The sequence below is a fragment of the Planococcus citri genome, chromosome 3 (assembly GCF_950023065.1).
Source record: "Planococcus citri chromosome 3, ihPlaCitr1.1, whole genome shotgun sequence".
NCBI classification, from domain to species: domain Eukaryota; kingdom Metazoa; phylum Arthropoda; class Insecta; order Hemiptera; family Pseudococcidae; genus Planococcus; species Planococcus citri.
In genome coordinates this window covers 62,112,017-62,137,325 of record NC_088679.1, presented here as the reverse complement: position 1 = coordinate 62,137,325, position 25,309 = coordinate 62,112,017, and the positions used below count along the sequence as shown (strand labels likewise).

At 34.4% G+C, this 25,309-nt stretch overlaps 2 protein-coding genes across 2 annotated transcripts; both read left to right on the top strand.

The window, feature by feature from the left end:
* The first annotated feature begins 1,427 nt into the window (after positions 1 to 1,427).
* On the top strand, positions 1,428 to 9,478 carry LOC135841815 (uncharacterized). Its single transcript, XM_065359012.1, has 7 exons — positions 1,428 to 1,849; positions 2,072 to 2,588; positions 2,688 to 2,867; positions 3,525 to 3,657; positions 6,716 to 6,858; positions 6,963 to 7,030; positions 7,359 to 9,478. The coding sequence occupies exons 1-7, from the start codon at positions 1,545 to 1,547 to the stop codon at positions 7,534 to 7,536; spliced, it is 1,524 nt and encodes a 507-aa protein (XP_065215084.1). The 5' UTR covers positions 1,428 to 1,544; the 3' UTR covers positions 7,537 to 9,478.
* A 1,994-nt stretch (positions 9,479 to 11,472) lies between these two features.
* Positions 11,473 to 23,626, top strand: Cont (Contactin). The gene is made up of 21 exons (XM_065359011.1): positions 11,473 to 11,588; positions 11,901 to 12,115; positions 12,282 to 12,523; positions 12,596 to 12,983; positions 13,058 to 13,235; positions 13,323 to 13,529; positions 13,620 to 13,722; positions 13,800 to 13,981; positions 14,068 to 14,355; positions 17,393 to 17,530; positions 17,638 to 17,775; positions 17,877 to 18,043; positions 18,190 to 18,328; positions 18,407 to 18,547; positions 18,669 to 18,904; positions 19,016 to 19,192; positions 19,417 to 19,602; positions 19,685 to 19,853; positions 19,980 to 20,113; positions 20,216 to 20,399; positions 22,687 to 23,626. Exons 2-21 carry the CDS (start codon positions 11,918 to 11,920, stop codon positions 22,782 to 22,784), a joined length of 3,693 nt encoding a protein of 1,230 aa, XP_065215083.1. The 5' UTR covers positions 11,473 to 11,588; positions 11,901 to 11,917; the 3' UTR covers positions 22,785 to 23,626.
* The last annotated feature ends 1,683 nt before the right edge of the window (positions 23,627 to 25,309 follow it).

Genomic DNA, 25,309 nt, shown 5'->3' with positions numbered 1-25,309 from the left:
CATTCATTTTATAATTTTTGAATATTCAATTTCAAAGTTGCAATGCAATGCTACTCTACTTCTACTTTCTGAGTCCTACACTTCTACATCTACTTGTGGATGTAGATGTAGAATAAATGCATATAATACTACAATTTCTACAAGTAAAATGACAACCCTGACTGTTCTACATACATACTCTTCTTCACACTTGCAGCATTGTCCACACGGGCCACTAGTTATTTTAAAATAGGTAGGTATTTCGGAATTTTAAATTTTTTTCTTCTAATAGGCTTTAGCTCTTGGGCTTTGCAGTTGGGATTTCTCATTTTAGAAGAAATTCAGCTGGCATTTGAAGTTTTTTCGTATTAAATTGCTGAAAAATCCTGCTTTTTTACCAAGTCAAAAATTGACAAAAAGTTTCGCTTTTTTACCTATTTAAAAAAAAATGTTGAAACGTTTCATTTTTTTCGGCTAAAATTATTACAAATTGACAATTTTTTGCAGAAAAAATTCAAAAAAAAACCTCATTTTTATTCCAAAAGTTGCTTATAAAAATTTTCATTTTTATGCTAAAAGTTGCCCAAAAGTCCTGCTATACCTACTACCAAAATTTTGCAAAATAGTACAACAATTTGAATTTTAAAAAAGATCATCATTTTTTTGTCAGATGTCTAAAATTTATTTTTTTACTTTTTAGTTTTTTAGACAAAATGTTCTGGTTTTCTCGTAATTTTTTCCCTGCATTAAAATGTTTTGTCTTGTTCAAGTTTTTGTGACTTTTTTGATTACACTTTGATCACTTTGATTACTAAAGTTACATTTTTTTAAGATAAAAAAGGAGTACAAGGTACAAGCCTACAAGCCCTTTAAAAGTCAAATAACACGTTTTTATGCTTATTTGAGACAAATTCCAATATCTAATATCAAAAACCAAAATAAAATTCATGTAAATAGCTATGAAAATACTGGAAAGAAAAATTTCGAGGTGAGAATAAATTGAAAAATAGGTACCAAAATATTAATACCATTTTAGCCGAAATGATAGCATCTTATCGCAGAAACGAGAATAAATTTAAAAAAAACATGATTTTTGGAAATTCATTGGTTTGTACTTTGTAGTTGACAAATAACTTTTAAAACTGATACTTATTTGTTGAAAATAAGCTTAGGGTGCCGGTGCATTTATGAAAGTTTCCAAAAAATACTTATTATTACTTCCTGAAATTTATCATCTCTACCAAATACCCAAAACTATCCAAAACCATCAATTTGGTTTACAAAAAGTATCAGTACAATTTTCATTTCAAAATAATGATATGATTGCATTTCGTTCGCGATTGAATTGAAACGACCGCGAACGCGTTGGAAATTTGATTTTAGCGAACAACACTGCCACACTGCCATTGACCTCCTGCAGCTTTTGTGTTTCAGTAGGGATGTGTGTTGAGTGTTTTTTTTTTCAAGGGTGGGGTAGCGGTTATGTTTGTGCTTTGTGCTGATAGTAGTGAAGAATAGCAGGTTGTCTCGGATGGAAGGAAGATGATTTTGTTTGTCAAGTCCAAATGGCCGATTGTAGTAGTGCTAGTGCTGGATCATGTATAAGTTCGTTGTTTATAATGAAACATAATTGTATAGATAATCTCGATCGTAATGTGTTCAGCTCGGATAGTAACCAGTCAAGTAGTAACGAATGCATAGACCTAGAAGAAAAAGATTATTTTGGCTTCAAGTTGGACGTAGACCCATCCGATGACACATTGGATGCGTGTAAAGAACTACTCGTACAAGACTCCTCCGAGAACACCATCTCATCGGTCGATTCGACGCTGGAGGACTCAGATAATTATAGCTCCGAAAGCTCTGACAGGTAAGCCATGTAAAAATAGTTGTCACGATGCCAAGTTTTCATTATGGTTTAGGTTTTCGTCTCTCATGCGAAGAAAAATGTACGTGAGACGTGCGGTTTCGGTATCTTTGTGATATATTTTGTGCTAGTCTTTCGATAGTTGATTGAAGTGAAGTTTATCTACTCAGACACCAGCTGATTACTGATAAGTATTTTTCATATTCGTTGTTTTTGTTGTTACAGAGCAACTACAACAGACATGAGTAGCGACGTGAGTAACGTTAGCGTGGACGAGCTTGAAAATGATTTTTTTCTCATGTTGAACAAAGGCGACGATCTACGAAGTTACTTTTTTCTGAATATATTACCTAGTGTGTTCAAAACGCCGACTATTAATTCATTCTCGGACGATGAATTCGATAAAGATATAGCGGTTACCAAAGAAGACTGTTCGCCGGAAAGTGTTACCACACCCGAGCACAAACCGAGCGAAGAATTTTGCTGCAAATCAAAATTACAACACGAAGATAGTCGTATTAGTAATAATAACAATCTATTATGCTCTTCGGAATGTCTCAGGAGTAACGACACGTTCAAAAATGCTCGCTTACAACAGCCATCTCCTCAATTGGATATCACACTCAAAGAGAATATCCGCTTTCCTACTGATAAAAGGTCTACGCGCATTGATCGTATATGCCGATGGGCCGATTGCGTCGATCACATTTCCTCTACTGCCAAACTCGTCGAACATTTACAAGTAAGCCATCTTTTTGATATTATGTTGAACAGTCGAACCCTTCAGCAAAGTAGCTTATTCTAACGCTTTGTTATTTCTTCTTTTTTTTTCAACTGGTAGACGAAGCACGTGAATCCTCAAACTTTCAGCGAAACGTTCATTTGCCTTTGGGACGGTTGCAAAGTGTTCGGACGTCCGTCCTGTTCTCGTACGTGGTTAGAAAGCCATGTCCTCAGTCACGGAGGCAACAAACCGTACAAGTGTATCGTCGATAATTGCGGCCAAAGATTCAGCTCTCGGGTAAGTTGACTCGACACAGTTAACGATAAGCCACTCGAAAAGCGACGATTGTTTGATCATACAATATTTACATTGACGGTACTCGACGATAATTTCAAGTATTCTCTTCCTCTACGCATATCTATCTCTCCCACGATGTTCCTCGAAACTCAAAATTACAGCGTAAGTGATGGCTGAAGAAAAGATTGTCGTTCGATTCTGGTTTTCGGACTTTGATTCGCTGAACTGAACATTTCAACCCTTGTCTTTGTTCGGTGATATCGAATATTCAGCTTGGATTTACTTATTAAAGTCTTGAAATTTGAGCAACTAAAAATAAGCGACAGAAACGTTCTGAAATCAAGATTCAAGTTAGAAAATGCCTCTCTCTTTCTTCCTTGTACCCAGTATTCAGATTACGTTCGAGTATGTATCGTTCATTCTGTTTGAGAAATATGAATAAGATTTTATGGGAGAGTGCTTTGATAATAAATTTTTGTTTCGTTACGAAAAATCACATTTCCAAACCTTGTACGAGCAAGTAGGGAGATAACTACTCTCGTTAATGGACTATGTATTATACGTTGAGTGTATCGTGTTTCGTTTCACTTAGAATTGCGAAAAAATGAGTTGAAAAATGTCATTTCTTCGTATTAATTTGTAACGCTTGTTTTGCAGCTGGTACTGGAAAGACACGTTAATCAGCATTTCAAAGTGCCCAAAGATCCGACTGTCGGCGTTATAGATGTTATACCTAAATCGATCCGTAGAAATGGCCAAAAATTACGCTACAGACGCCAACCGTATTCTGGTAAGCATAGTCGGAAGTTGTAATTCGAATTTACACCTTACTAACGAGCCTATTAAATTACTACGTCCTTATGCACCTGATTTATAATGCATTTTGAAAGTTGTAAACAATATGTTATCGAATATCGATTTTTATCGAGGAGACGTGTAAATCTACGTCACATTTGCTAAAGCTTAGCGTAGGCGAACTAGCGATAGGAGTTTTGATTTCGATAACTCGCATAGGCCTACACAATTTCTACGATTTATTCGTTTAAAAATTACCTAATGACTGCAACGATTAAAAAATATATAAACCATTGCGAAGAAAAAACGTATCCGAAGCAAAATTGCGATTTACCGAGGGGGGGGGGAGCATTAACGATTATGATGTAGATAATGTGCCGAATACAGCCGGTAAACATTCGAAAAAAGTTATTAGTCCAGGAAAATTAGTTCAAAATATACAGTGTGACACAAAAGTAGTGCTCGGTGGCTTTTATTTCTAATTAAATGGGAAAAGCTAGGGAGATGATTTGAAGCGGCGTTGAGTAGGGAAAAATAAGGGCTTTCAAAAGCAACCTTGAAAATTTCAGGCCCATGCACAGGGTGTCCACAAATTGAAAAACCGGTTTGGTCAGAAAATTCGAATTGGTTTTTATTGGCGCAATGTATTATAACACACTAAGGCGACAAAAACGTGATACGAATTTTTTGAAACCGGTTCATTAATTTGCAACCAGTTATCAGGTAATTCCCTAAAAATTGGAGGTCGAGAAAAAAGCTTGATACAAAAGTTGTAGGGCGTGAAAAATTGAACAATTCTGTTCAATCACTTTGAAACCGGCTCATTGGTTCACATTTAGCAACTAGTTTTTGACAATCACCTAAAAATTGAAGATAGAGAAAACAGCTTTGAAACAACAGTTGTAGAGCGTGAAAAATTGAACCATTTTCGGTGATCGAATTTTGAAACCGGTTCATTAATTTGCAACCAGTTATCAAAAATTCTCTAAAATTGGAGGTCGAGAAAAAAGCTTGAAACAAAAGTTGTAGTGCGTGAAAAATTACATAATAATTCTGTTCAATCACATTTTGAAACCGGTTCCTATGGTTCGCAGCAACCAGTTTTCAACAATCACCTAAAAATTGAAGATATATGTAGAAAAAAAGCTTGAAACAACAGTTGTAGAGCGTGAAAAATTGTACCATTTTCGCTGATCGAATTTTGAAACCGGTTCATTAATTTGCAACCAGTCATCAAAAATTCCCTAAAAATTGGAGGTCGAGAAAAAAGCTTGAAACGAAAGTTGTAAGGCGTAAAAAATTACACAATTCTGTTCAATCGCATTTTGAAACCGGTTCCTTGGTTCGCATTAAGCAACCAGTTTTTAACAATCACCTAAAAATTGAAGATAGAGAAAAAAGCTTGAAACAACAGTGGTAGAGCGTGAAAAATTGTACCATTTTCGCTGATCGAATTTTGAAACCGGTTCATTAGTTTGCAACCAGTTATCAAAAATTACCTAAAAATTAGAGGTCGAGAAAAAAGCTTGAAACAAAAATTGTAGGGTTTTTAAAATCACACAATTCTGTTCAATCACGTCATTTTGAAACCGGTTCATTGGTTCGCTTCTAGCAACCAGTTTTTGACAATCACCTAATTTTTGCCCATTTTTTTAACTTTCCGCCCTAGTTCTTGATTTGCCATGCCTATATGGCAATCTTCTCTCTCATATCCCGTTACACCGCACCTTTACATACTTTTCAAAATCACCACATTCACGAAATTCGACAGGGACATTTCCTTGTACGACATTTCATCAAATACCAACGTTGCAATTTTTTTCAGAAACTGGTCATGTGACCAATCAAAATGGGTTAAAATTTCGCGCTGAACTCAAAAATGTCAATAGTTTTTATGCTACCCCCCTCCCCACGTACTAACCCCCTAAAAACCGGAAAATTTTCAATTTAGAGCAAATACTCGTATTACTTCATAATGTGAATAGATTGCTTCTACTTCTGCAACCTTATACCAAAATTATTTTTCACAATTCTCTCATTCTCTTGATGAAATTCAAAGAGGGTAAATAATTGCGATGAAGAGGGGGGGGGGGGGGAATTGGTGAAATCAAAAATCGCCATATTACGTGAAGGAAAACTTATTTATCGAGCTAACCCCTTTTTTTTAGAATAACGATAAATTGCACCCATTCCAAAATATTCCAGAGTTTCAGGAATGATATCTTTCAATATTTTTACTCTCATTAATGCGAAATATTTGCCCAGAAAACATTTTTTCAAAACGGAAATTTATCCAAAAATTGGCGATTTGCATATTTTTTAGCCGCTCAGTAGAACCCTAAAAGTGGTCTTGGATCTTGACGGCAATAGCACAGATTGACTCAGAATCTCAAATATGTACACTTTCATTTAAGGCTGGCCCATTTTTCCCAAAACAGGTTATGTAGAGACCAAAGCGAAAAAATCGCAATTTTTTCAAAAATGCCTCCTCTTTGGTGGCCCAAATCTCCCCTCCAAGGGCACCTACGAGGCTGAAATTATCTGTGAGTAACTTTCAACTCAAAACGAAGGTCTCTGCTGAATTTGGTCAAAAATCCGTCGACTTGGGGGGGTGGGGGGGTTCACCCGGGTGTAAGTACTTACATATCATGAAATCCTCAAAAACTATGTACTACGAGTACAAGGGCGTGAAAATTCATCGTAACCCAACTACATATATGCACAGGGTGTTTCAGAAATCGTCTGCCAAAATTCAATTGTAGATAGGACTCGAGAAGTACAAAAAATCCAGTCATGATGGGTGTGTTTACAGCATGGTATTGCTGATTTTTTCAAGCTTCAATTTATCCCATCATATCATCAAAACGAAACTTATTTGGACAGTGATTGAAAAAAAAGTGTTCAGAAAATCAAAATACTTAATCTAATTTGAATGGAAAAAAATGATTGAAAAAAAAATTGTTTTTGTGGATCACATGTTATAAGTACAATTTGTGTTGCATTTTTTTAGTCGCCGGTTTAATTATTTTCAATTTCTTTTTTTGTGTTTGCAGCTAGAGGAAGGACGGATGCTTTCGATGTCGGCACCATGTCTAAATTACAATATTCACTGGTGCAGATGGCGCAGCGTGGCCATAACGTGTCCATGAATGTGATGGATTCTCGCACGTTTTTACATATTACGTTTCAGCCTAAGGTAAGGCAAACCTCGACTGTATCCGTTTTCGTTGGGGGGGGGGAGGGGGGTTGATTGAAGATGAATTATACTAAATAGTAAATTATGTATTTTCTCAATTATAGGTTATAGGATGTCGCGAAGAAAAGAACGGAGAAACCAAATTCCTGATTCGATGGTATCCTTACAACGCGTGAGTATTCGCTATACTACGATAAATTTCAACGTCTACGATAAGCTCGGAATATGAACCGAGAATTAACGCATGTATCTCATGACGAGAGGATGGGCAAAATTGAAGCTTGGGTCGAGCTCACGCTCAGTCCAGAATTCGTAAAAATTATACAATCATTTTAATCCTAAGCTAGGAGCGTTATTTTTTTGCCGAAAAATTGCCAAAGTGATTGTTGAAGGCATTACTTTGGATACCGGGTTGATTTTTTCGTTCAACTTTGAGCATTATCAAATGCATACATCAAGTATAACTTATTGTTATGTTGTTGTTAATTTTTACGTTACAGTTTGGAAGACAAATGGTTACCCAAGTCGGAAATGGAGAAAGAGCGTAAAGTACCAATATGGGATTTACCAGCCAGTGTTCAGCATTTGTTTTGGGATACGATATTCCCTAATCATCGTACCAAACCTGTTCATCAGTCGCGTAAATACAAACCGCTTAGTAGTATTCGCGATACGTAATCGATAAGACTGTTATTATTTGTTTATGTATTCATTTTTTCTTCCAACTCTTTTGCTCTGGCTCTTCTGCTGTTACGATATATTACTATTAAGGACCGAAACATATTTTTTCATGTGCAGTCCTATCTCGCATATCGGCAGTTATTTTTACATGCATTTAATTACGAGCTTATATCGATATTAGTTTTATTTTTATTTGCCATTTTTTTGTCCCAAGTTTTAAAATCTCGACCAGAATCTTCGCGATTTATGTAATTCTTTTGTTTTGATTTTTGATTTTTCAAGTCACAAAAGTGGGTATTTTGTGTTTCTTTTTTTAGTTTCCTCTCTCGTTGAAAATTATCACCTACGTGGAAAATTTCTCGGTGAATTTTTTGTGTCTATAAAATGGCGATCTCATAGGAGTTATTTTTACGTGTGTTGTCTGAGAGTTACTTTTGAGCATTTTTATTAGTTTATTAGTTCTTTTTATATTTCTTTTTTTTTTTAGTAATAATTTTTTGCGTATAAGTATTATTACCAGGGCTGGTGAACAGAACAGAACAGAACACTATGAATGGAACAATAAACAAAAAAAATTTCAAATTTTCTAAACATTACCCGAACAGAACGATATAATCAGAAACGAAAAAAATGAATCAAAATTTACTCGAACAAAACCAGAACAAAATGCTATAAAAAAGTTTTCGTTTATGAACAGAACAGAACAGAACAAAACAATCGTTTTGTTCACCAGCCCTGAGTATTACTAAGGACTATTTTTTTTTTTTTTTTTTGGTGGTGTTTTTCCTTTTATTTGTGTTTGTCGTTAGAATATAAGACGGTTGCATTGTCGCAACTTTTGTATGATCTCTACTTGTCGACGTCGTCGTGACTCGTGTGTGAAAATACTGTAGTAACGTGGTCGTGACATAGACATTGAAATTCATCATCTGCAGAAGGGCGCAGACTCGGTTATACTATTGTAAAATGAAAACTTTCGTCGGATCGTTTTAATGCCATATTTGTTCAGATTTTGTTCTGCCTTCGTACATATAATTAATATTGCGTTTAAGTCGCGAACTGAATTATTTTTTAAGCCCGAGGTAACCGTTGCCAGAGGGAATTGACTTACGAAAGCAGTTCTAGCGCAGCGCAGCATCTGAAGCTCGCAATAGAACCTTTACTATACAAATGATATTATATTTTTGTAAATTATTGTCTTTTTTTTGTACATAAAATACGACTAGAATAATATTGTAACTCGAGCTTCAGCGACCTCGCTTCGCTCGGGCAATAATACATTTCATCTTCTTGTTCTTTCAATAGTTGGTTTCACGTTTTTGTTCTTGTTTTTTGATAAATGCTACACTTTTCCAAATTTTATTCCGTTCCTTTAGGATTTTTCCAAAAAAATGATGGTTTTTGTTTGGCAAAAATACTCTTTCCAAAGTGCAAAAAAAAACATTTTTTTTGTTCAAAACATGCTATAAAATGATGGAAAAGTTTGAAACGCTAAAAACAACAAGTTAAAGCATGAAGATTGAAAATTTCTGTTTTTATCACATTTTTAGATGAAATTGTTAAAATACTAACAAAAACTAAAAAGTGATTAAAAAATTTTTAAAAAATGTACCTAATGTTTGTAAAAAAAAAAATTAGTCGATATAAAAAAAAACATGTTGAACAGACAAGAGTTTGTTTCAAGTTTTTTTTACTTTTTCTTGTTTGAAAATCTATTTTTTTTTTTTTTTTTTTTTTTGTGAAACATTGTTTTAAACATCGCACATCGCTTCGTTTAAAACATCCAAACTCTGACCACAATTTTTCTCAATTCGAAAAGTTTATCTACTTCTCTATTTAATTTTTCCTCAAAAAATTGTAGAAAATATTAGATATTTTAATTGTAAAAAATTTAAAATTGAAAATGAAACGATATAAATAAATTCATAAATAATTCGTATTCGTGTCAGCATTTTATTTATTATTTGTATGTTACGTGGTAAAGCAGTGGCGGACTGGCCTATGATGTTGACTGGCGATCGCCAGGGCCCCACTGCTAAAACCAGACAGTCAATTCATGAATTACTGTTTTCAGTTTTTATTCTCTCTTAACATAAAATTTCTCGCTAGGGCCTGTTTGCTTTTCTTTTATTTCTCAATTGAAATTTTTAACCAATATTCAAATTGCCCTTGCTCCGTTGGGCTACTATGTTTTTTTTCCTAAGTTGAATTTAAAAAGAAAATTACGAGTATAGGTATCATATTCAAATTTTAGGAAATGGCACTTTCCATTTGAAAAAAACTTTATTTCTCGAAAAAAGTATTTGCCCTCGCTCAGGGCTCGTACCTATTCGGTTAGTTTTTTAAAAAATTTCAAAAATTCAATTTTTGAATACATCATGAAGAAGAAAAAAAATGCTAATATCGGTAAGCGAATAATTTGCGAAAGTTCGGCCTACTCATACACTTTTGAATTATTTTTCAACTGGCTACAATGGAAAATAGTCAAAGTTCACCTTACTGCCGAAAATAGCTAAAAATCTCACCTTTTGCCTAAATTTCCAAATGGGCTCGTTTCTTTCCAAAAATTTTCACTTCTTCACAAAAAAAAATCAAAAAGTATCCATTCTCCTTTCTAAATATTATCCAAAAACCTCGCTTTTTTGCCCAAAAAAATGTCAATGACCAAAAAATTTCTGTCATTTTCAACAAAGATTGCGAAAAAGTACCATTTTTTTGGCCCATAATTGCCAAAAATTCGTGCTTTTCCCCAAAATTAGTAAGTTTTGCTAAAAACTGTCAAAATTCTCTTTTTTTTTTACCAAAGTTCTACAAAAGTTTTATTTTTTTCCAAAAATTTTTCAAAAGTCTTCCCTATTGCTGAAAATCACAGCTTTTTTTCAGTTGAAAAGTCTCGATTTTTTACGTAAAATTGCCATAAGTTGCACAGTAAAAAATCTCAATTTCTGAAAAAAAAAATTACGAAAACGTGTTCTTAATTTCTCACTTTTAAAAATTGCTGATTTTTACTGAAATTATCAAATTTTTGGCTCAAAATCCGAAGCCCGGTTCAAGTATTTTCCAGAAATTACCAAAGTATCTCATTTTGCAAATAGTTCTTCAAAAGTTCTTCTTTTAGCTCATTCTGAAATTATCAAAATCCTGCTTTGTGAGGTTGTGACAAAAATTGTGATAAAATCCTCGCTTTTTAACATTATTTCTAAAAGTAGTCGTTTTTCAAAAAAATTGTCAAAAAGTCTCGTTTTTTTATCAAAAAATTTCGAAATAGGTAGTTCAATTATTTATTATTCAAAATAAAATACATTTCAACTTGTAATTTTCTGGTTTTTTTTTGTGATTTTTTTTCCGTAGGTATAAAATGTTTTGATCGCATTTAGTCAGTTTTTTCGTTTTTAGCTACTTTTCAATTACTTTTTGGTTACTTTTTCGAGCTTTTCCGGTTACAAAATTACTTTTTAGGGGAAAAAATTGAGTACAAGCTCTGCCCTCGCTTCATTCGAATCTGCTGAGTTTTCATTTATAAAATTAAAATTTTTTAAAAACTCATCATTTGAATTCTGAAATTTTGGATTAAAAGAATTAACAAAATTTTTCTAACATTGGGTTTATCTCTCGAAGTCGAAAATCGAAACCCGAATTTTTGAAAGCATTTGCCTTTTGCCCTTGCTCCGAGCTCCGCTAGGCCCAATCTTACCTCTAAACTAAAAAAAGTATTATATCAATTGGTTTTGAGGGGGGAGGGGGGTTATTTGATTTGCCAAATTGTCATTTCATTTTAAAAACTCGTCAAAACTCCAGTCATTTTAAATTTAAAATAATTTAAAAAGAAAAGACGCTGTAGAGGAGTCATTCATTAAGAACGAAATAGCTCGTCGGTAGAGCAAGTGTTGCCACTTTTCAAAAAAAATAAAGTACCTTCTCAATTCTATATCAATCATGAATCATAAACTAAACTTTCGTAAACAACATCGGTAAGGAGAGTGTTTCGCTGATTAATTTTTGGTCAAATTCACTGGAATCTCGAATGTTATTTCCAAAAATCTGATATGGTACGTAATATTAACCTTAAAACAGTACACTATTTCAAATGTCGTCTCTAGCGACACGAGTTTAATGTTGAAACTCTGTATTGATGAGTGCATTATTTATGTCCATTAAGCAACGCAGGGTGTGGTTGACAGTTTTTTTCAAAAAATACTACGAAAATCCGAGTAAAACCACTCATAATGCGATAGAGAAGGATTGTTTCATATTCTCGTTAAATTCATTCGTTATTTCAGTATTCGCATGCAAAACACAGCTGATGCGAAGTGTTTGCATCAAACACTTCAAACTTTTAAATTGGTGTTTGAATTTTTCAGGTGTGTTGTAAATAATCATGAGTCTAATTAAAGTATCTCAATGGGTATTGTTCGCCTTGATTCACTCGATTATATTACCAATTTGCGTATCTCAACCGGTGGATCCGAACTTACCGCTGAAATGTCCAGAAAACTGGGTTCGTCATGAAAGCTCATGCTATCGTTTTGTCAAGTCGCCAATGCGGCCTCGCGCCGAAGCGTCGAAGAATTGTTTGGTAAGTACCTGTGTTACTTGTCTGGTGCACTTTGATTTAAAAGTATCAACCAGGAGGAAAATGAGAGATCTACATAACTGTATCTGGTCAAACTAACTGTTGCATTGGATTAGATCTTCGTAAATCATCTTTCTCGGGTAGTAATGAAAGGTTGTGATATTTGCAGGCATACGACGCCGAACTTGTTAACATTAATAATCAAGAAGAACATCGATTTATTACGCAAGAACTGAACTACATCGATCCCCAGCACAGAAGGTGGTACACTGGTGGTAAACAGCAAAGTCCAAATTACTGGATCAACGAAGGCGACGGAAGCTCTTTGGCTGAGCTGAGTCAGTTGTTTTTACCCGAACGAAATGGCCAGTATTACGGTTATCAGCTAAATAAAGATTATATAGTATACAAGTAAGATGCCTGTACATATTTTTTCTAATGTTTCGACTACTTCTTGTTATCGTTACACTCTTATGTTCGCAGCTTCTCCTCAAGTGGTTGGGGATTCGAAAAAGTTACCGGTGACGAACACTTAACGTACATCTGCGAAGCACCATTCAGTAGGCTGGCTCATTTGGTGATCGAAGAACGAACTTTCACTTATGGAATCGATATCGACGATCCGGAGAAAATCCCTCGCGGACCGTACTTCGTCAAACAACCAGCACCCGTGGTGTATGATTTACAAAAGTCCGAGTCTAAGATAGATGTAGAAATGACCTGTATTGCCAAAGGATATCCGACGCCTACTTACGAATGGTTCAAAGAGGACTACGAGAATGATAAAATTATTTCCAAACGAATCGATCCTATGAAGAATAACCGGTATACGCTGTCTGGAGGTTCGTTGATTATCAACAGTCCTCAACAGGTAAATTTTAAAAAATTCATACCCCCTGTAATTTCTACTGCTGTCGCAATGTTCTGAAATATTTGTTTTTCTAGGTGATCGACCGAGGATCGTATTATTGTAAAGCTTCCAATAAATTTGGCTCAATTGTGTCAGAAACTGTTCTCCTGTCATTCGGATTTATCGGCGAATTTAATTTGAAAAGAGCGGTCGAATATGGTCAGCAGAATTGGGGAAAATCTATATTTTGCGATCCGCCTGAATTTTACCCAAGTAAATTATACAACATGAAGTAGTTATCGAAAGATTGGGATAAAAGGAAAGAAAAATAAACGCATTTATTTTTAATGTTTTGCGCAGAAGTGAAGTTTTATTGGGCTCGTAGTCGATTTCCTGATTTAGTCGAAGAAGATAAACGTGTCTTCGTATCATTCGACGGCGCGTTATATTTCGCTGCGTTAGAACAAATTGATCAAGGAAATTACAGTTGTAATGTACTGAGCGAGGGTAAAGATGCTTCTGCGGGTAAAAATGGACCAGTTTTCCCATTAATCGTTCAACCAAATGGTAAGAGTGTCCAGTTTTTTTTTTTTACAAGCTTCGCATTTCTTGGCTATGGTTTCTGTTTAATTCTTTTTTTTTTCTTTTTCAAATCAGCCAACCCTCAACAGCTGCAGTTCGCCAACACTTTCCCGAAAGTTTTCCCCGAAGCTCCAATCGCTGGAAAAGAAGTCCGATTGGAATGTGTCGCTTTTGGATAGTGAGTTACTCTGCACCATAATCTTATGCCTCGCGTATAATGCTACCGATTGTAAAACTCGACTGTTTCATTTGCAGCCCGATACCATCGTATAATTGGACCAGAAAAGCGGGTCATCTTCCAAAAGGATCTTACATGGCTAATCACAACAGAGTCTTGATTATCCCGAAAATTCGTATGGAAGACGAAGGGGAATACATATGTCGAATAAATAATGATCAGAGTATCAAAGAAGCCAGTATTACTTTACGTATTCAAGGTAAAGATGAGCGTTACAGTAATTCCTTTTTAAATGCTCTAGAAAATGTTTCGTTTTTCACATCTCGCGTACCTACTTGTTTACAGCCGAACCGAATTTCACGATTCCTATCACCGATCGACATGTGGATTGGGGCACCGATCTTACATGGACTTGCGAAGCCTTCGGAGTGCCAGATGTTTCCTATAAATGGTATAAAAATGGGGAACCCTTGATACCTCAAGACTTGCTTACGCAAGATAGCGCAAGATACATCATTCAAGACAATATATTGACCGTCAAATATGTGGATGAAAGAGATAACGCAATGTATCAGTGTCGTGCTAAGAATACTCATAAAGTTACCTATTCCTCAGCACAGCTCAGGGTTTTGAGTGAGTATTATGCTTCAAATCTGGTTTTTAAATTTTGCTGATTTAGAAAAAGAATACAGTAACCTCTCTTTAGAATTATTATAGTAAGAGTAGAGGAGGGCACTCTAACAAGGGGTTTGCTGGTTTGCCATTTTCTTGCGAAAACAAATTTTCTATAAGTCGAAAACTATGACATTTACAGAAATTTTACAAGAGTCTTTTTTTTTGTAAAGAATGAAAAAATATGACCAATTGTGCAAAAATCTTATAATTTCATGCATTAGAACCTAAGATTTTGAAAAAATAAAATTGTTCTTTAATTTTTTTTAGATTTCTTAGGTTCTATTGCATCAAGTTTCAAGATTTTTACACAGTTGGTCATAAAATCACGTCTCAATGATAATGCAAAGTTTCCCATACTTCTTCCTGAGAAGGAATATTTCTCTCAATTACTAATCGAAAAAGTTATGTTGATAAATGATAATTACCACGTTGGTGTTTCACATACTCTTTCCAAATTGGGAAAAATTACCGGATCCCAATAAGTAGATCAACTGTGTACTATGTTTTGAAAAAATGTGCCAACCACAATTATTATTATGGTGGTGGTCCTTATAAGTATCCGTCAATTCCTCTGTAACCTGTATTTTGCTTGAATCAAAGCAGTCCTCTTTCTTGTTGTTGTATCAACAACTTTGGTCCTTTATGTATGTTAATGAGAATGGGGTCCAGAAAGAAGTATTATTGTTTGTAGGATAACTGGTGCAAATTCATTTAGAGCTGTTGAAAGATATGTCGACTCATGAATTTTTACTCGCTTTTCAAAATTTTATTGCATTACACACATTTGTCATCAATGATAATGCTCCTCAGTTTAAAATAATTGAATCAATTTTCAAGAATCTTTGGGAAAACATAATTTTAGATAGGTAGTGACATGATGAATTTTTATAAAGTAATTCTATTGAGTTGAAATCGTTACTAGAATATGTGCCATGGGGCATGGTGGTTTTCATGAATGGTTGATCACTATTGTTAAGATGACACTGAAGAAAACAATTTTTAATTGTATACAGCTTAAAAGCTTGTTATATATAATGCTCTTCGAGGGACAGGAAAAAAAGTATAAGCAAAAGTCCAGGGATCGCGGAGCGGAGCGGAGGTGGAGGCCCCCGGAGGGTACCCTTTTTTTGCCTTGCTCCGGGAGCAGGAGCCGGAGCAAAAGATACTTGAAATTTTTCTACTGGAGCCGGAGGTGGAGGCACTTACAAAAAAAAACGGAGCCGGAGCTGGAGCCGGAGGTATTTTTTTTCAAATAGCTGGAGGGGAAGGCTCTAATCCCCCCTCCTCGACCTCCGAAGGCGGAGCTGGAGGGCAGGAGCCCCCCGGAGAGTACCCTTTTTTGGGCCTTGCTCCGGGAGCCGGAGCAAGAGGTACTTGAAATTTTTCAAGTGGAGGTGGAGGTGGAGGTACTCATAAAAAATCTCCGGAGCTGGAGCCGGAGGTATTTTTTTTCAAATTTGGGAGCCGGAGCTGGAGGTGGAGGCACTGGACCCCCCTCCGCGATCCCTGCAAAAGTCTCATTTCAACACTGATGAGTGTAATACCGCGAATTCTCGTTTTAATGCAAAAAAAGTGTAATAAAAGAAGTGGAAACGTGAACTTTATTTTGAATTTGAACCTGTCCCAGTTGGAAATAAAAAAATCAGAAATTTTACTTTGATTTTGAGATCTGATATAATAATATAAATATGTCTGTTTTACAAAACTGTTTTCTGTGGTCAAAATTTTCTGAAAGCCTTGCTTTTTTGTTCCAAATTTTCCAAAAATTAGTCAGTTGCTTACCAAAATTTTGAAAAATTTTACTTTTCAGTTTTCTTCTTAAGATTATGATTATGACGAAAAATCTAGAACTCTACTCTTTTGTAAAAACTTTAGATAGGTAGTTAACTAGTTACCTGCCTTTTTTGTGAGAATTGTGATCAACTGATCAAGCTTCTATTGAAGCTTGATAGGGTTATGAAAAAATCCTACTTTTTTGGCCAAAATCCAGAATAATTGTACTTGTTTGTAAGAACTAAAACACAGATTTTTTGGCCAAATTTTGCCATAAGTTTTTTTTTTCCTTTTTTAAAAATCAAAACTGCAAAAATTTCAAAAAAAAACTGTTGTTGCGTTGCATCCAAAATTTTTAGAAAGTGAGAATTTTATAGATGAAATTAAGCTTTTTTGTTTCAAAAAATTGATTTTTTGTTGTCAAAATTATAAAGAAAATGTGATTTTTACTGAATTTTAGAGCGTTAAGCCACAATTTATAATCCTTCATGAGTGTTATATTGCAATTTTAAACGTGATGTAATCGTTAATTTATGGAAAAAATCTAATAATAGGTACTATGGATCAATTTTGGAATGTTAGGAAATTTCAGTATTCAACTAGTCTTTGTGAACGTATTATTAGCATAAAACAAAAGAAAAATGTAGTAGATAGTTCCTAATGTAGAAAATCTGGTACTAATCAAAGGTGATAGAAAAATTGTACCAGAGGAGAGTGGAAAGTATTGGAAATGTAATTACATAATGTAAATGTCAGCTCAGATGGTAAAGTTAGGTACGTGATTGTTGAAACTAAAAACTCTAACCCATTCGTCCCATTGATAAATTGTATCCCTTAGAAACATCATCATTTTTCTCATCTAAATTAATTTTTTAAAAATTTTAATACATACATTCAAAATTGTAAAAGAAGAAAAACCAAAAAAAATGACTAAGACCCCTTTTCCATGGAACACCTCAATTGAGATTTGAAAAGGATTTTTATTGAAGCGATAATTCGCCCTGTTCGTTCCTCCTATCCGTCAGAGGGGGTGGGGAAGCTTCTGGCGCTATTTTTTTTTTTTTTTTTTGCAAATAGGGAAAAATGAAAAATAGAAAATTATATTTTTCTCACCTTAGGTAACAACTTGGCAGAGGGCTGAAAAATTTCCAAGTTTGCAAAATACGGTACCTACACCTTTAGTATGCAGATGAAATGTTACAATGAAATGCATATTTTTCAGAATTGGCGCCCACATTCAAGAAGAGACCTCTAGATGCGGAAATTTATGCAGGTGAAAATAATAGAGTGTCGATCATTTGTAATCCGGAAGCGGCTCCTAGGCCTAAATTTACGTGGAAAAAAGAAGATTACAACATCGGTAAGTACATACAAAAATCAAAGCGAAGAAAACTCATCTCAAACACCAACCTGGGTATCACGCATTCATGTATCTAACGATTGCGGTACTTCATTATGACGTTTTAGGTAGTGGCGGTCCAAAATATATAATCGACGGAAATCTGACGATAAATCCGGTATCCAGATCTGACGCAGGAAGATACACTTGTATCGCAGCCAACGAATATGGATCTGATAGAAGTGTCACAAAATTGACCGTTTTACGTAAGTAAAATAATCGTAATAACTATCGCATCATTTATATAGGATCAAATTTTATGGTGGCAATATTTCAATTATGTACGGACTTCTTTTCTCTGCCTTAGGTTTACCTATGTTTGTCGAAGCTTTACCTCAGAAAATAGGCGCAATCGTGGGTCAAAATTTGGAATTGAGATGTTTCGCCGCTTCGGAAGATCTTCTAGACGTTGCTTATGTTTGGTATCACAACAGTCTGAGGTTGCAAACAACCCAAAGTATATATTCTTTATTGGTAAGCAATCTACAAGTTGCAAATTTATCCTTGCAGAGTGGAAAGAGAAAAGAGAACTGATTCTTTTCGTTTCGTTGCCAAGCTAAAAATTAATCTTTGTATGTACTTCATTGTGTCTAATCATTCGCAATGGCTTGTATTTGCAGGTGATCAACGGAGGCTCTTTATCATTTTACAATATGTCTTTCGCGAATGCTGGTACCTACCAGTGCGTAGTGAAAACCGTAGTGGGATCTTTGTCTTCGACTACTGAACTCAGAGTAGATGGGCCGCCCAGTCCTCCTGGTAAGTATCCTTTGATTCGATTGAAGTTGATTTAAGTTTTGAACGCAGTTGAAATTGGTGTCATGATTTTCTACATAGGTGGTGTACAAGTTCACGAAGTTATTAAAAAAAGTGTTACTCTGAGATGGACAGACGGCGCCACAAACGGCAGACCTATCTTGTTTTACATCATTAGCGCTCGTACCAATTGGAATAGCGAATGGAGAAACGTGTCTCAAAGTGCGTGTTTATTATTGGCATTCTCAGCTGCATAAATGCAACTACTTACTTATTACCCAGACCTAACCTATGGGTTATTTACTCGACTAACAAGAGATGTTTCATTTTTTATATGTATTAGCTGCCGTTTCTCGAAGGCTCGATGTGTTCACTGATCGAAAAGAAGTTACATTAGAAGATGTGGTTACTCCTTATGCATCGTATGAATTTCGTATTTACGCGGTCAACGAACTAGGTACTAGTTTACCATCGGAAACTTCGCCTCAATACAATATCCCTGCCGATGCACCTTACGTACATCCTCAAAATGTATCCGGTGGCGGAGGAAAAATTGGAGATCTTACTATAACTTGGACTGTACGTATATTTCGCCGTACCTGCTACCTCTTTCCAATTTTCCAATACGACCAGCAGCGTTCATTGTTGAAAACTGTGATTTGTAATGTAATCGCATTGGTTTTTTAATAGCCTCTTCCGCTCGAAGATCATAACGGACCTGGAATGTATTACAAGGTGTATTGGAGAAGAAAAGGTTTTGATAAAGAGTTCGCGCATCAAGTTCTGCGAAATGCCACCAAACATGGAATCGCTACTGTGCCTATACCGTCCGAGTTCTATTACACCGAATACGAAGTTAAAGTTCAGGTAGGTGGTAGATTAAATGTTAATGTTACAATCATTAGCTGAAATGCTGTACACCACTTAATTATAAGCTGACTTCGTAAATGCAGCACTGTTGCCAATTGCAACAATAAACTTGATTTGATTTGTTCGGTGCAAGATCCGAATGCACGAAAATGTAATTTAATTGATTCGATGGTGGAATGAATGTGCTAACTCGTCTGATGTTCATTTCTGTTAATTTGCAGGCTGCCAATCGTGAAGGATATGGTCCCGAATCTCCGGTAGTTACAATATTTTCGGCTGAAGATATTCCGCACATTCAGCCTCAATCTTTAATCGCTAAGCCGTACAATTCGACCGCCATTAATGCAACCTGGTCACCGATTTCTCTAACTAGAGAGAATATTCGTGGAAAATTAATCGGGCATCGGGTAAGAGTAGCGAAAATTTGATTACCCAAGTGCACTTCACGTACGATTACATTAATAATGAGAGTTGTTTTCATCGCTGTAGCTCAAGTATTGGCTGGAAGGTGCTATAGAAGATAGCGCAACGTATTACTTGAACCGTAATACTGATTCGTGGGCTTTGATCGTCGGTTTGCAACCAGATACGTATTATTACATCAAAGTTATGGCATTCAATGTCGCCGGTGCTGGACCGGAAAGTGAACGTATCTTAGGTAAGATATTTTTTCCCAGATACAGTTGCAATGAACAATTTCCAAACTGAATTTGTAGTTCGTTTTTTCGAGGAAATTTCATCTTTTCTACCCCTTAAAGTCTGAACGATAAATTTTTTTGCGCAGAGAGAACTTACCGGAAAGCTCCTTCAAATCCTCCCACTTCTGTGTTCGTCAAAGGCGTTAACCCATCCACAATCAAGGTTGTTTGGAGATACGTGGCTCCTAATCAAGACGAAGAGCCTGTATCCGGCTTCAAAGTACGTCATTTATTCATATTTCAATCATTGTTCTTAATAATATCGTATTTCGCACGAGTTGAACGCGGTAAATTGATTTACTACGTACTTTGTTTGAAATAGGTGCGCGTTTGGCCCATGGACGAAGATCTCAGTAGAGCCGTTGATACGATAGTTCCTATAGGATCAACATTAGAAGCCTATGTGTACAATCTGTTACCTGGCAAAAGATATTATACCAGAGTATTAGCGTACTCTAGTGGAGGTGACGGACGTATGTCGTCTCCAGCCAATAAGTTTCAAATGGGTAAGTATTTTAAAAAATTTGTCTATATTCCCGGATAAGTATCTAGAGCATTTGTATTGATGGGCTTTTCAGCAGCTTTATGCAATTTGCCCATTTTAAAACTCATTACTTTCACTACCCATTAGATACCTGTATTTTGAAAAAATAACGCTGAAGTTGATTTGGACGGTTTTTAGACCACTTTTTTTTTAGAAAATCTGAGATTTCCAAAATATACTCAAAGGCTCCGGAATAGCCTGAAACCACCTCCAATCGACTCAGCATATTAAAAATGTAGTGCTGAGTAAATTTCATTTCAACAACTAATTGGGTAAAATGTTGTGGAAATGTCAATTTTCAAAAATCTGTTAGGGTGCTCCAAAACTACCACTCAAAATGATTCGAAACTGTTTCCAATCGATTTAGAGGGTCGAAAACTAGACATACACCAAATTCCAGCTTTCTCAGTCTATTCGGTAAAATTTTGATTTTTTTCAAAAATTCATTAAAAATCAAAATTGTTTGTGAACTCAAAATTTTGATCGGTTGTTTCCAAATTCGTATTCGGAAAATCAGATCACCTCAATTCAAACCTGATGGACAATTTATTTCAGTTGATTTCCAAATTCTGTGATTTTAGAATTTTTTTTTTTAGATTTGCCATTGAAAATGAAAGGACACAGGTGTAGAAGTGACTTGCGTACAAGTAACTTTTCTTATAAGGATTATAAAATCACTTACTTATTCTCATACGCGAGTTCATATTCTTATCATTCTTAGAAGGAAATTGGTACTCACCTGAAACAAAGAAAAATTAAGGCGGATTAGTTAGTTATAAAATTATCGATCAATCAACAGATACTAATATATGCAAGCCTTTTTTGTATTTCTTTCCTTGGGGGGGGGGCGCTTAATTGAAGTTGCAAGTCCCTAATTTTCATACCTAACCCCCCCCCCCCCTGTGTTTTGAGAAAAAATCAAAGCACCTTAATTATCTTTTATTTTTTAAAAAAATGTTGAACTTTTTTCGACTTTTTTGAAATGGAAAATTTTGATCACTTTTTTTTTGCTCTTCAAGTACTTAATAATGTTTCACAATTTAAAAATTTCAATCCTTGAAAGATATTGCATTTGGATGATTTTGACCTAAATAAAATTCAACATTTTTTGAAAAAGTTACCAAAATTTATTCATTTTTCATTTTTTTCAAATTCCATCATTTTTTTAGTTTTTATGGCAATTTTTCGATATTTTTAAAGCTTCCTTTGAGAAGACGCAGTACCCCCGCGGTCCCCTCACAAAAAAAAGTTCTGGATACATGCAATAATAATGGCCGAAGGCCAAAGTAAAAATTCTGACGATCTCGACTTATAATTAAAAGCCATAAATGAATATTCACAAATGAAGTATCATAAAAATTGTAAAATTGATTATTAAAATCGCTCAAAAATATCAAAAAATTCATAAACCATCAGAAAACGTCCAAAATTTAAGAAAATGTCTCATCCGGATAAAATTTGCACAGACTGCTTAGATTATTGAAAAATATCAAGAATTAATCGGAAATTCTCAAAATTGAATGATGATTTGACAAAACTGCAAGAAATGTCATAAGATTTGTCAAATTGACCCCTCCCCCACCCCAGATAATAATTGAAAATTACAAGAAGTTGAATTCATGGTACATATCTAACAACATTCTTTTATTGAAAAAAATCACTGATGATTTTTTTCATTAGATAGTTCTTACTTACCTTTTTTTAGTCAAATTTTCAGAAAGCTCTCCACTCGCTCTCCCCCTTCCCCACACACAATAACAAAATTAACTACGTCAAAATTTTTTACAGGAAAATTTTCAAAAAAATTGAAATTGGAAGAAAGTTTGTATAAATTGAAGTATTTTTCAATTTCAATCAAAATTATTTTTTTAAAAAAAATTTTGGGCTCACAAAAATTACTCTTTCGAACGCACAAACTCGAAATCGCACCCAAACTTTAGGGAATTCATTTTTCGACTAAAATAGACTATTCTCAAAGTTTTAACTGTCCAATCACATTTTTCGACCATTTTTGGAATATTTTTTGAAAATTTTGGGCCCAAAAAATACCATTCTGAATGCGCAGGACGCCAAAAAATATTTTATGAACCCTATGACTTGCATAAAGTCTAAAGGTCCGAGTAATGCAATGGCCTGAATTGAACCCACTTTTTTTACCTCTCCCATAGCCGCTTTTCTTCCAGTTCCAGCCTCACATATTTTGTGTTAAATCGATGATGGATGATTAATTTACTCGTTTGTGTTTTCAGGTCATGAGGAATCTTTTGTGAATTCAGCTCACAGATGCGCCAGCCATTCGTTGACAATATTAATTTTATTATTCGTCTTTAGGTCGATTTTACTTTAAACATCGACGTGTGATTTACCACCGATTACATTCCTATCGTGGAGCTATCAGGCTTAGAGAAACATTGTAACAATATTCCGCTCATTTTAAAACACTGTCCAACGTTGTTTTATATTTTTGTAATTTGTATGTACAAATATTTATTTGTTTTGTAAACTATATTTTTTGTACTGTGTATGTTAGGAAGAATTTTTAGTGTAATCAAACGAATCACCAGTGGTACCGTATATTATGGTGGTTCAAGAAGTCGTCTCATTCAATTTTTATGTTCATTGGTGTGGATAACAATAATCATATACATGTACTACGTCAGACGATGATTTTGTTACCGTTACACGTTAGATTTTATTTTATACTGGTGAAGAGTTACGAATCTCTCGAACTTTTCACGATATTTTGTGATAATTCAGTATTTATTCGTATGTATTTATGGTCTGGAAAATCAAGTGCCTTGAAATCGAGATTCTCATTCCTGCCAGCGACATTTTTTCTATTTGATCTTTTTTTTAAATCTCAGGTCCTGGCATTGTGATTTATTTTATCTAATTTTTTATAAATTAACTTTCGTATCGCTATCACAAGTAAATTATATGCAGTATTATTTTTACATATGTATTATTCATATCGCAAGTTATGATGTATTTTTGAAATCACAGTGACTCTGGCGTTGAAAATACGCGTTTCAGTATTCGTACCAATTTTATAATATGAAGCCGTCCGTTTACTTATAGTTCTATTGTTCTAATTTTTATAATATTATTTAAGTTTTTATACGTTTGTATATTTTTATTCTAAAAAAAGAAATGATCTGGATTTTTTTACAATATAAATTTGCACTATAATTACGAGATTTTTTTCTTCCCTTATTTTGAAAATTTGAATTTCTGAAAATCGTCTCTCAAGTGATTATAAATTTTGGAGGAAAGATTTAAACATGCTTTCTTAAGCATAGTGAAAAAAATTGATAGGTAGTAATGATATTGAACCTCTCCTCCCATTCGAATAAAATTTGAGAAATTGTCCTGCTTTTGTCTTTTTTTAATATTTTTCAACGATGTAACACAAATTTTGGGGCCCCTTCCCCCCTCTGAAAATATTGAGGTACCTATTATTGGAAAAATGACTTGTTTTTTCATATTTTAAATCAATTTTTGAATTTCTTAATCATTTTCCCCTTATTTTGGAAGGTTTAATTTCGAAAAATTTTCTCTCAAGTGATGACGAACTTGAAGGAAAACATCTAAACATCTGAAAATTTTAAATTGAAAAAAAATCGAAAAATTTTGTAAATGAAAGTTATGAATCCTTAATTAGGTCATAAAAAAATGAGAAAAGCTCCAGTAAATTTTTTTTTTTTGAAGAATAGGTAAGCATGTTTCAAGTGAAGCATCCTACAAAAAATTAATATCTTTAAAAAGAAAGAAAATTTTGGGCGATTAGCCACTTTTCCACACGGCTTCTCACTTTAGGAGTTTTTAAAAAAACAAAAATATATGTATTACCTAAGTTTAATGCAAATAACTTTTGACGAAGCATCATACAAAGATATGTATTGTGATTTTTTTCTTCTACTACAACCCCCACCCTTTTTCAAAAAGATTTGTCTTAGTTCTCAGTTCCAAAAGATAGCATATTTGAGATTCTGCATCGATCAAAGTCGTAATTGCCCTTAAAATGCAAGACCTCTTTTAAGGTTCTACTGGATGGTTAGAAAATCTAAAATCGATATTCTGCATTAATATAATCAAACCAAAATATCGAAAGATGTACATTCTGAAACTTCGGAAATATTTTGGAATTCAGTTGTCAGTTTTTGTTTGCAAATTTCATAAACTCGAAAATTTTTTAGAAGTTTTAGGCAAATTTTTCATTTAGTTATACTCGTAGCACCTACGATCAGAATTTCAGAAATTAGTACTCAAATAACAATTTCAACTTACTGATGAGTGATGAAAAAAAATTGAAATTTTACCAAGTAGGTAGTGGAATAGACATATCCAAAAAATTTCCCGGATAAAATTCGAGTAATTTTGAAAAGATAGGTAACCAAACAAACATAGGGGAAGTGACTAGTGAGAGCTAAAGTTTAAAAAATAAAAATGAAATAAAAACAAAAAAATGTTCAAAAACTTTATATTTATTCATTTTATTTATTTATTTATTTTACAATTTAGGTCTCTCCTAAAGTTCTAGATTAGGGAAGTATACGCATACGCCATTTTGGTTCGACACAACGGATGTAAACAACATCAGAGCGTATGTATGTATACAATCTTACGAGTAAAAAATGCAATTTTTTCGATTGTTCGCGGGTTCAGGTGAATTTTTAAGTAGTTTCAAGCTAAAGACAATGAAATTTCCTATCGATTGATGTTAAATTTTTGTTATTTCGCGAAAAATTGACGATTTTATGAATACTTCTATTACCCGATTTTTTCATACTATATGTGTCAATTTTAAACTAAAAATACTCAAAATCTTCAGTGAACACACAGGTATTTTAATGTATCAAAATGTTCGTAATT

Bases quoted from the DNA above. Each gene is read 5' to 3' on its own strand.
- LOC135841815 (XM_065359012.1), top strand. From the start codon at position 1,545: ATGGCCGATTGTAGTAGTGCTAGTGCTGGATCATGTATAAGTTCGTTG. The intron at 2,868-3,524 runs GTAAGTTGACTC...CTTGTTTTGCAG, and splicing joins GCCAAAGATTCAGCTCTCGG to CTGGTACTGGAAAGACACGT. The intron at 7,031-7,358 runs GTGAGTATTCGC...TTTACGTTACAG, and splicing joins CGATGGTATCCTTACAACGC to TTTGGAAGACAAATGGTTAC.
- Cont (XM_065359011.1), top strand. From the start codon at position 11,918: ATGAGTCTAATTAAAGTATCTCAATGGGTATTGTTCGCCTTGATTCAC. The intron at 13,530-13,619 runs GTAAGAGTGTCC...TTTTCAAATCAG, and splicing joins ATTAATCGTTCAACCAAATG to CCAACCCTCAACAGCTGCAG. The intron at 18,329-18,406 runs GTAAGTATCCTT...TTTTCTACATAG, and splicing joins TGGGCCGCCCAGTCCTCCTG to GTGGTGTACAAGTTCACGAA.